The 12,099-nt window shown below is 28.1% G+C and overlaps 1 protein-coding gene across 1 annotated transcript; it reads left to right on the forward strand.

Annotated features, from left to right (window-relative positions):
- The first annotated feature begins 47 nt into the window (after positions 1-47).
- On the forward strand, positions 48-11,809 carry LOC122271130 (uncharacterized). The gene is made up of 6 exons (XM_087162854.1): positions 48-141; positions 2,912-2,975; positions 3,980-4,031; positions 9,136-9,161; positions 10,536-10,611; positions 11,614-11,809. The coding sequence occupies exons 1-6, from the start codon at positions 66-68 to the stop codon at positions 11,758-11,760; spliced, it is 441 nt and encodes a 146-aa protein (XP_087018980.1). The 5' UTR covers positions 48-65; the 3' UTR covers positions 11,761-11,809.
- Positions 11,810-12,099: the final 290 nt, after the last annotated feature.

A 12,099-nucleotide genomic window follows, 5' to 3' on the forward strand; every position in this document is an offset into this window, starting at 1 on the left:
GTTCAATCTTTTAATGCACGCGTATCTATTTACATTTAAAGGACTGTACTGAGCACTGCAAGTTGATGAAGATCAAATCTTTAGGAAAATGTATAGATGAACATGTGAATTATCCTAACTATGAAAAGATTTGTGCTAAAGGTATGTTTGTTTATTTTTATTTGGTGGCTATTTGTTAGCGTTGCGTTAGACATTCTTCTGAAACAGAATTAGATTTATAATAAAAGTTGCTCTTTAGAAGAAAAAAAAAGGCTTCAAATCTACTAATTTATTAGTGATAAAGGTGAAATGAAAAAAAAAATCTTTTCTGCTTTGTCTAAACAAAATCTCTGAACCAAAAATTTGTCAGCATTTATTACTTATTTCTACTTTTTTCGGGTTATAATTTTCAATAACCTCTACTTAACCTTCTCTACAGTCCTCCTCACCTCCTTAAATGCGGCGCGGCCCATAAGTTAGACGGTAATGTATAGTTTGTCTAATATAAGTACTCCCCAGACATTTGTCTGGACCTGTGGAGGTGACTATGGTAACAAGATATGACTATTTTAAGTTGGGGTGTGGGGCATGGAGCTAGGAGGGATGTGGGGCATGGAGCCTACTCCTAGCTCCATGGTGTGGGGTCACTGTTTTGGAGTGATTTCGACCCGGATCGGCGAGAGAAAGAGAATCTCTCGTTTTGTGGGTTATTGTGTTAGTCCTAGAATGAATCTACCCTCCCTAAAACGCGCCATTCTTGTTTCCATAGCACCAGACGGCCTTAGACTTTATGGCGGAAGGAGTTCTTAGCGTCAAATAATAAGATATAAACTTATAGTTTAAATCTTATCATTTGACATTTTACAATGTTTGAATGACTTTCGAAACTTAGTTCCAAAAAGTTCCATGAGGTAATTGGCTAAACTCTTTGTTGTTGTCTTCTTTGATGTTTCTTCTTTCGAAAAAACCTGCCCCATTTGCCCGTATTGCAAAGGTGGACTAAATATACCGAAAAACAAAATTAATGTTTTTTTTCCCTTCATGTTTCCGCGTTATTTTGTAATTAATTCGCGTTATTTTGTAATATTACATCGGAAATATAATTCGCTTTTCATTTTTAATATAAAATTACGAAAATTATTATATTTTCATTGCTATATTTAATTATTTAAACGTACTATATATATATATATATATATATATATATATATATATATATATATATATATATATATATATAATTTTTTTTTTTTTTTTTTGCTCGCCATATTTCAGCAGCCATCTTGTTTTCTTTTTGGTATTTTTAGTGTATTTAAAAATTTCAACTATGAATTCAATTTACCTGCGCATGAAAACCCTAAATAAAAACCACCAAATTTTGAAACAAATTTTATTGAAATACTAATTTTGGCCACAAAACCTTGGATGCTGGCGCACTGTGCACTGGTAGTTTCAAAGCAGTAAAGTTTATGGTGATTCCTCTTGAATTTCGTCAGGTTTTTACAGATATAAGACACAATTTTCAAGGTTCTTACATATGTTAAGTGATTTATGATGTAGTAGTTAAAATAATCTTAAATCAAGTATTTGAAATCCGGAGAAAGCAAAAAATTGGCCACAGTTAGAAAATATCTTTCGTAAAAATCGCAAATGTGAGGTATAATTCTTTGTTAGACTGAAAAACAGGTGGTATAAATTAGCGACTGACACCATTGATATCATTAATATACACGCTAGAATTCGAGCCCTCTGACTTCGCGCTGCTGAGTGTTTGGCGTTAGAATTTAAAAGATCATGCTTGAAGTTTTTGGAAACGGAGCTCTTTTTACTCATGCAAAATTTGCCTCCACAATTTGAAAAGAATTCTAATATAAATATTTCAAACCTCTATAATGATTTCAAAATTGATGGTATTAAAACCAGAAGAAATTATTTACTTCCTTTCCTTATTACGTTCGAGTGATGTCAAAATAGGAAATACATATTTCCTTAGCTTTTAAAATTCCTTTAATTTCTTGAAATTATTTTTTTAAATCATTCTTAATCGAATTTTAATAAATGAAACCAATTATTCAAATTTATATTTCAATATAAACGTAAAACTCATTAATCTACTGTCTCGACTAAATCGAAAACAAAAATCTATTTATAACTCTTTATTTCTTACCAGAAAAAATGTTTCAGTTAAATGGTTACACTAATTCTCACAGTCTTTTTGGCGATTCGCTTACGCCAAATTATTTTCAAATTTAATATTGATTACGGAGGGTTGGCTTTGTTTTTGGCTATGTTATTTTCGATAAATTGCTAACCATGGATCTCTACCCCTGCTCCTAACTTTCCGTTGGGAACAATTCACTTTACTTCTAATTTCGAATTATTGGCGATCAGACTGAGGTGGCTTCGGCCCCTCAGTCTCAACCGTTGAATTTATATTTTTACTGAAATTCTTGATGTTAAGAAAATGATTCTCTTAATCTCTTTAAGGGACATCCTCTCATTATTTCGAGGTATGACCATATTTATTCTCTAAATAATAAATCAATTTTTCTCAAATGAATTTGTTTATTTTTCTGGGATAAATATGCCTTCATATCAAATTTAGAACGTATCTCACGCGGCAAAAAATTATTCTTAAATTCTACAAAGAAAATACATCCGTTATACAAAGAATTTGGACTAAACTGTTATGAAAGTTCGATCAGTATTATGCATTATTAAAAAATACACTAATTCTAAGAAAAAGGTGTAAGCATGATGTTCCACGATGTCTGCCTTCCATGATGTCTGTAGGTGGCTGATGTCTATATATATATATATATATATATATATATATATATATATATATATATATATATATATATATATATATATATATATATATATATATATGTTTAAAAATTTATAGATTTGGATGTTTACTGACTTTTAGGTTATGAAACAACAACAGATGAAATTATTGAAGACTGCAGTAAGCAGTGTCAGCTAGCATGCCGGTAAGATACTTATTTTTAATTAACATATTATTTTATCCATCATAAACCATAATTTTCATTATGTAAAACACTAGTTTTTTAAAATATAAATGTAACATAGATGAAAAATCCTTCAACCAAAATATTCGCGCGAAAATAATAATCTATATATATATATTATTTTTGGGATATAAAATATATTCGCACAAAACTTAAATTTACAACAATAAATTGTAGCAATAGATTAAAGAAGTTTTAAAAGCAAGAATTTTTAAAAAAAGTTAAAATTAAATTTTAATTTTGATGTATGTTTAAATTTTAATGAAAATGATACAAGATAAGTTTAAAATACAGTTTAGCAAGCTTTTTTTTAGTACATCAACTATGAACCGGTTGAAGGACAACTCTGCAGTCATAGTTGGAACCTTAGAATAGATATTAGGGTAAATCACTTCTCTAAGGTTGGAACTCTGTCACCCCTCAACAGAGATTTTATTCTTTCTTTCTATGCAGATTTAATCAACATGGATGCTATAAATGTATCCTCAAAGAAATATCTCAATAGCACAGTACCGTTTATCAATAACGCAAAATAAATCAACAATAAATAGAAATAAAAACTCTTATAGTGTGTCTAAAATAAGAACTCCTCCAGACATTCGTCTGGACCTGTGGTGGTAACCATGGCAACGAGGTATGACTATTTCAAGTAGGGGTGCGGGGTCACTGTTTTGGAGTGGTTTAGGAGAGAAAGGGAATCTCTTCGATCTATTGTGTTAGTCCTAGAGTGAGTTATGCGCCATTCTTGTTTCCATAGCACCAGGCGGCTTCAGACTTTGTGGCGGGAAGAGTTCTTAGCTTACACAAACTATATTCTCCTCCTCAACCCCTGTAGTGGTTGGGAGAAGGGAAAGGTGCAAACCGGTTTCAAGAACCTCTGCTACTGCGCTCCTAAATGTTGTTTTTACATTTATACATATATTTTATGTTTCTACCTAATAATTGTGTTGCATCTATTTATTTAGAGAGAACTCATACAAAATGGTATATGAAGAGCTAGGTTCTGAGGAAGATAAAGTAAGACGCATATTTTAATCTCTACAAGCCTATATAGCTTAAAAACGATGATTAGCAGCCAATTTCAGAGCAATAAGAAACACTATTATTTTTATTTGTAACAATTTATTTAAAAAAAGTATTGTAGATGAAAATATTACATTTGAACAAATAAATAGGCAAACAAAACCTTTTAACAATGCACTTTCTTTTTTTCTTTTTTTTTATAAAAAAATACAAGTCATAAAAAGTGAGTAACTCTTAGTACCCATTTTACATAAAAATATGAAATATTTTACATACATTTCTTCAAAATCATCTTCATTCTAGATATTTTTCACGTCATTTCTATTAAATATATTACATGATTCTTGTGAGTATACTAATTTTATTATTAAACATTGTAATGCCCGCACGCAAGCTAAGAGACATTGCTGTTCATTTCTTAATTAGACAATCGATAAATATTAGAATATTAATAACTAGGAGGTTTCGTCCCCTGCTCGCTGGCGCTCACCAACCCCCGGAACTGCTTTCACAGTTCATTTCGGATTGCTTCGCAATCCAATGCTCGCTCTGCTTGCTCATTGGATACGTTCTTAACGTCTAGTTTTTGTATACTTTTTTGAATACTGAAGTTCCGAAAACTTTTCACTGTAGAAAATTCTAAACCTGTACATTTCAATATTAATTTGAAATTGCAAACAGTTCACATATTTTTCTTAATCACACTATTCTAAATTTCAGTTGTTGAGAAAAGTAACTGTTGTAAGTTTTGTTTTAAAGTCTTTCCCACCAGAGGGCTAAAGCCATGTGTTGTAAAACAATATGAAATGGTAGTCTGCCACTGAACGCCGGATGTAAAGCATCGGCTTTGATGAAGATAATTTTGTATATTTAATTCTCTGAAGGGCGCCACCTTAATAATATGGAATTTGTAAAATAAATGTATATATTTTTGATTGTTGATGAAGCCCATCATTTTGTGTTTTCATCAGTGTTCAGAAGCAGAACAACTATAAGTTTTTTATTTTATCACAAAAAAAAATAAAATGTATAAAAAACAAAGAAAAGAGTCAGAAAATGAGTATAGTCATAGAAAAAGTTAAAATTATAATATAGTATTTGTCAGTTAAAATAAAACTTTTTGTTTAAGTCATTGCTAACAATTCAAATTTCTCCGAGGCAATTCTAAAGTATAAATTAAGGTAGTATTGTTAAGTTGAAACATAATATTTTTAGTTTTGATGTCAACAATACAATTCAATTTTTCACAAAAACGATTGTTTCCATTGTTAAGTTCAATGTCAACAATTCAAATTTTTCTGAAGCAACTCTTAACCTCTAAATATTATTTTTTTTATGTACACATTTCTAAATGTCAGTATTCAACCACAAAACAACTTAAAGTCCTCAAATTTAGCATGAGGTTGTAAAATGTAATGAAAGAGGGTCATAGCAATAATGAAAGTAGAAGTAAAGTTAGTACTGTAAATTTAAAACAATATTTTTAATCAATGAGCCAAGTTCTTCAAGAAGCAGTTGTAGAAGTAGGTTGTTTATTTAAAACTTTTTATAGAATTTCTTTACGAACACAATTGTTAATTTGGGCATTTGGCGATACAACACTTTTAGAATTGAAGGATTTGTTACGTCAAGCACTCAGGTATCATAATTTTGATCTAGTTGCGCTTCTATGTCATTTTGATTTATGTTGCTAAGTTAACTTTCAAAAAATTCTATAGCTGGCAACAGCATTTTTATTTTTTAAGTTGTTTATTTTTATTTCTTTTAGAATTCGTTATTTTTTTAGCGAAATGTTTTTTAACCTAACAGAATTCTTTGCCGACTGTTTTCTCTATGAATGAAGAAAATAAAGTAAATATTTAACTGTTGTGAAAAGAATCTTATTTAGTTGTACAAAGTACTTCAGCCATAATTTGGGAGCCACGTAAGAGAATTATATATAATAGATTATTATAATTGAAAATTATATATGTACATTTAAAAAAAAATGAAAGAAAATTCTGAAGATCTTTTTGCAGGACAAATAAAAACTTTAAAAAAAAAATCAATGGAACATTTTTACAAGGAAATAAAATAGAATTTAATATTTACAAAGACCTTAAATGCACGATTATTTAAATTATTCAAAAATTATTTCCCCGATTAGGTTCAATTCTTGCACTTAAAGTTTAAACTTATATAGTTTAACGTTACGTAAAAAGTTTGTAAGCTTTGTAATTTAGGAGTTTTTAGATCATTATTATTAAATTAAAATTGTAAAAAAATACGAATAATTTTAATGATAATTTTGACATGGCATGATTTTAGCATAAATATTTAAATTGCATGGAATGCAAAGCTCAAAAATATTTTTATTCTTAAAATAAACATATTAGAGTTGCAGCGAGACGGGAAAAATTTATACCATTGGCGAGTCAAAAACACAAAATGTTATAATAGAATTAAAAGCGTTAGATTTGATTTAAGTAATTGAGCTTTATTTACCTAATAGACATTATGGCCCTAAAATCATTAGAATCGATTATTTTTAAATTTTATTTTATTTAGTTAATTTTATTATCTTTTTATATTTTTTCCTTTTGTTGAGATTTTTCGAAAAATAAAGTTTTTATTTATTTAGTTACATTAAAAAAGGTTTTTAGCCATATTTTTAAAAAAGAAATTATTTTTACTTATTCATTTTTGCTGTTATATACATATATTAGATATCTATTTTATACTGTCTTTAAATAGATATGCAACAAACGTGTAGATTTGACTTTGTATCATAATAATCAATTAAAGTGAGTCAATTATTGAAAAAAAATCAAATGATTGATAATTAAACGCAAATAAGTTTATTATATCGAATGTCTTAAGTTGATAATTCAGTTTGATTTTGTATAACCAGTTAGGCAGAAAAATAAAAGAGGGCAGCACCATACTTGTAAGTCTTCCTGTTAATATATGTTCTACAATTATTAAAGAGATGGCAGCACTAGAACAACACGAAAATTGTACTAAAATTATTTATTGAACTTTCATTGGAAGCCTGTTATGTTTTTTCACAATATTTTGTACTTATTTTAATCTGCCTGATACCATCGACTTTGATTTTAACTATCTTAAATCTGTTTCAAATTTTCCATGAAAATACGAATAAATTACTCTTGGACTATATATATATATATATATATATATATATATATATATATATATATATATATATATATATATATATATATATATATATATATATATATATATATATATATAATAAATAAATAAATACAAGATAACACCAAGGAAGTTGAGAAAAACAATAAGTTTCATTTATTGCGCTTAAGGTGCAAGTAAACAGAATTAGATAAGTTCAAAATGAAGAATAAAACAAAGAAAAATTATATACATATGAAGAAAAAAAAAAGGGGGGGGGGAATAATAAGTAAAAAAATAACAAACAACAGTTAAAAAAAAAAAAAAAAAAGGAAAAAATTTTATTTGAAAAACCGGAAAAAAAAAGATATATATTTTTTTTCTCCGGTTTTTTAAATAAAATTTCTTTTTTTTTTCAAACTGTTGTTTGTTATTTTTTTACTTATTATTTCCCCCCCCCCCTTTTTTTTTCATATGTATATAATTTTTCTTTGTTTTATTCTTCATTTTGAACTTATATATATATATATATATATATATATGTATATATATATATATATATATATATATATATATATATATATATATATATATATATATATATATATATATATATATATGTATATATATATATATATATATATATATATATATATATATATATATATATATATATATATATATATATATATATATATATATATATATATATATATATATATATATATATATATATATATATATATATATATATATATATATATATATCATTATATATATATATATATATATCATTATATATATATCATTATTCTCTCTCTATATATATATCCTACTAATAAATGCAGATACCTAAGCTCAAATCAAAATAATTTTATTCCTTTTTATATTTTAATATTAATATGATTATTTTTCATTCTTAGATATTTTATGAATGAAATGTATACACTATTTCACTTTGTGAAGATGTAAAAAACCGTGTTATTGATGCTAATGATAGTTAATTAACTGCGATAATAGGTGCTACTGGTATTTTGGTAGTAGTACGTGTACTAAATTAATAGAAGTTCTGTGTTGCTAATAGACTTTCTTATCGGTCCACAGAAACGGAACAGTATTATAATGCATATAAAACAATCGCATGACTAACATGTAAAGATTTCATGTTGTTAAAACTTTATTTCATAGGAAATATCCCCATTATCATACAAAGCTCGGTAAAATTACATTAGTATTCATTAAGCGAGCAAAGCTAGCACAAATTGCGAAACAATCCGAAAAGAATTACGAAAGCAGTCTTTTTGGTCGGAAAAATTTAAAATATTTTTACAAGCTTCATACATATGTGCGACAATGTTATGATCAGGAATCAACTAATTTTTATGATCAGGAATTTATCGGACTGATGCACGTTGAATCTGTCGAGTCGCAAAGTCCTCCATGTTCCCATAACAAATCCATGCCTCTGGGAGTACTGAATTGGAGATTGATCGTTCTCTGATTCAGGTCAAAATTATGATCTGTGGAAAAATGAATGAATGTAAGAATGGGCTCGCTCAATAAACGGTGTGTGGTGTATGGGTGTGGCAGAAGTCGAATTCTTTGCCATAGATGGCGCCAATGGAAAACAAGAACAATCGCACCCCTCTGCCTTAACAGGCATACCAAAACAACATGAATTTATCCACTTTTCTCGTGACGGTATGCCAAAACTAGTCTAGGTTCAAATTAACCTAACGGATTGTTCTACAAACAGTTAAAAGCAAGAGAGCGAGATTTTAAGGGAGAATTTGCAGACTGCTGCTCTAACATTTATTTTAAAAAGTAACAGAAAAAGAAATTAAATCTCTTCTAGTGCTTTCGTAACTGTCCTTACACTTTTAGAGTATTTTAAAAACCAAGATTATTTATTCTTTACAGATTATTGATACTTTTTTTAAATGATTGATTTTAATTGTTATAGATTTCTGGAGGATCAAGATCGTCCAGGTATGTCTTATTTTTTGCTTTTGCATTGCAAAATATTGTCAAAACAATATTGTAGAAGAATCTCATTGCTCATGAATGCAGTTTCTGCTTAATTATTTACATAATAATGCAATGAATTTTTTTAAAACATTAAGATTTGTTATTCGTCATTTAACCAAATTTTGTTTAAAAATGGTTATTATTCCATTAGGTTTCCTTTCAAATTTTTTTTTAAAAAGTTATACTATAACCAATAGATTCCAGTTTTAAATACTAAGTTATTGTGATAAATTAAATAGTAAATGAGTGGTGAGTTGGTGCTGTCTCCAGCTTTAGGCGTTGAAATGTAGAGAATTAGAAAGAAAATTTTTTTTTTTGAAATTCAACATGCTGAAAACCGGTATTTTTTATCGGCACGGCAACGCCCGCAAATGATGTCACGCTATATATTTATATATATATATATATATATAGAGAGAGAGAGAGAGAGAGAGAGAGAGTGAGAAATTTTTTTATGTGTTAAGTTTAATACTTAAACAAACTTTTTAATGCCTAAAGTTAATAAAATAGTAAACAGGGTTTGCACAGGTCTAAAAAAATTTAAAAAATAGTGAAAATAATGAAACAAAAATTGCCATTTGATTACACTTATTACTTATAGTTTATCTACTATCACTTCATATCATTTATTAAAAAATATGCCTGCATAAAAATTTTACTATGCCAAATCTCTAAACCAGTGTTCCTTAACCTTTTTGATATAATGGACCCCTTTTAAAAATTTTTAAGAAGTCACGGACCATCCCCCAGTGAAAAAAATAATTGCAAAAAACATCAATTATTAGAAAACATTTAATTTTCTTATTTTAATAGTATACAAAATTTTTAAAATTAAAATTTTTAATGTGAAGGTTGCTGCTCCTTTTCCTTAATTAATAAATTGCATTGGGGGATGGTTTTCGAAAAAGCAACGTGCATATCATGTTCTACATTCAATCGGTTTCGATGTTATGCTTTTATTGTCACAATTGTGGAAAATCCCGCTTCGCAAAGATACACTGTAGCAATCGGAATAATAGCTGACATAGCTCGCTTTACAAGCAATGGGTAGGCTTTCAAACGTTTTAAAAATTAGTAGTCAGCGGACCCCCAAATTATAACTCATGGACCACTTAGGGGTTCATGAACCACAGGTTAAGAAACCCTGCTCTAAACAATACAGTGGTAGCTAAAATAAAAGAAGCACTTGTTAAAATTAGCTTAAGTTTTCCCACAACTTTAAAAAAAATCGAAGAATCGTGATAGCTCAGTTAAAGCACTTGCCTAAGGCTAAAATTTTCTGCAAAAACTGGAAATATTAGCAGCTACGTAAATGCTATGTTTCTTTCATTTCAGCAAAAATAAAATATTGATAAGATTTTCCTTTCGGAAGTTCCGTTTGACACGAAGAATTTATCAGCCTAAATTCAACGTAAGTTGATTTATAATTTAGTTTTAGGATTGTTTGTATTAAGAAAAGTCCAGTTTACCATTGCATGCATGAATTAAATCAAATTACAAGGCATGCGCTAATGTAAGGTAGTTTTATGAATATTGTAAATAAATGGAGATCAAATTAAGGCGTCAGTCATTTACATTTTATTTAAATGTGATTTAACTTCGGGCACAAAATTACAAGAAAACTGGAGAAAAAAAACTATCCGCTACAGGTGCTAAGACGCGTGAAATATGAATTCTCAGTGCATATGATATACGGTACTTTTCTACTCAGGAAATATCAGAAATAAATGCAAATAGTTTTAAAGAGGTATTATGAAAAGTTCAAGAAACGGAATGATAAGACATACCTTTTAAAATTTACATTTACATTTTAGTCGGGCAGATCCCGTAAGATTGGACTTGACATTTTTGATTTTGTTAAAAATTTCAGGATATGTTTTTAATGTTAAACAATTTGACACTTTTTTTTCTTCATTTTTGCAAATTTTTTCTCTCCTAGGGTTTTGTGGGCCAAAACTAAAAATTCTCTGGAATTTCGAAAGAAAAAAAACGTATCTTTTTACATAAGGTTTTACTTTTTTGTGTAATGAGTGGACCAAGGTACAGACCTAATTTTGCCCCGAGGTGAACTAACTAGAATTTACTTAAGGGAAGAGGGCAAAACATACTCGTTTCGATCAAGGCAAAAGATATAATACAGATTATCTTTGATTATCAACAAATTAATGATGAATGTTCCACGTGTGCAACATAGGATGTTAACAATTTATTAACAAATGCTAATAATCACGAAGTTTGTACAAGATAGGCTGCTAGCAAATTCAAACATTTTTATTTATCATGACTAAAAAAAAAATCTCCTTTAAACATTTTTAACTTAAAATCACTAAATTTTAAAGAAATCATTAAAATTTAAAAAAAAACTGAAATTTAAAAAAAAAATTAATAACAAAGTTTTTTTTTTCTGTTTTAGGACATTGAACTGTTCAGCTACGTAGGAGGTTATATGGGTATGTGGCTAGGTATAAGCCTGGTATCCATTTTGGATTTATTGGAATCCTTATCAATGCTGTTTTGTTACATTGTAAGAACCAAAAGCAAGAAAAATCTTATTAAGTGAGAAATTATGTGAAATGTATGTTTACAAATAAAATTCTAACATAAATTGATTAATGCAGGGTTTGAAACGTTTTAATTATATTTAAGAATCGTTAAGTTTATTTAATTCTCCAAAAATAGCGCTTCCCTGTTTAAAATATTTTTCACCCATAACAAAGTCAAAAACCAGTTTATGGTGATGTCTATTAAATAAAGATAAAAGATTTTATAAATGGCATACTGCATAGTCTGAAAAATTATGATATCATCTATATCTTTGAAACTATCAGCTTATTTTTCTTCGCTTAAAGTACCATTTATCTATGTTTCAAACAATTTTATTTTGAGAAAATCAGCAAAA

Source organism: Parasteatoda tepidariorum, chromosome 5 (genome assembly GCF_982258835.1).
Source record: "Parasteatoda tepidariorum strain Cologne lab strain chromosome 5, Ptep-v5.0, whole genome shotgun sequence".
NCBI lineage: Eukaryota > Metazoa > Arthropoda > Arachnida > Araneae > Theridiidae > Parasteatoda > Parasteatoda tepidariorum.

Bases quoted from the DNA above. Each gene is read 5' to 3' on its own strand.
- LOC122271130 (XM_087162854.1), top strand. From the start codon at position 66: ATGAAGATCAAATCTTTAGGAAAATGTATAGATGAACATGTGAATTAT. The intron at 142-2,911 runs GTATGTTTGTTT...ACTGACTTTTAG, and splicing joins TGAAAAGATTTGTGCTAAAG to GTTATGAAACAACAACAGAT. The intron at 9,162-10,535 runs GTATGTCTTATT...CTTTCATTTCAG, and splicing joins GGAGGATCAAGATCGTCCAG to CAAAAATAAAATATTGATAA.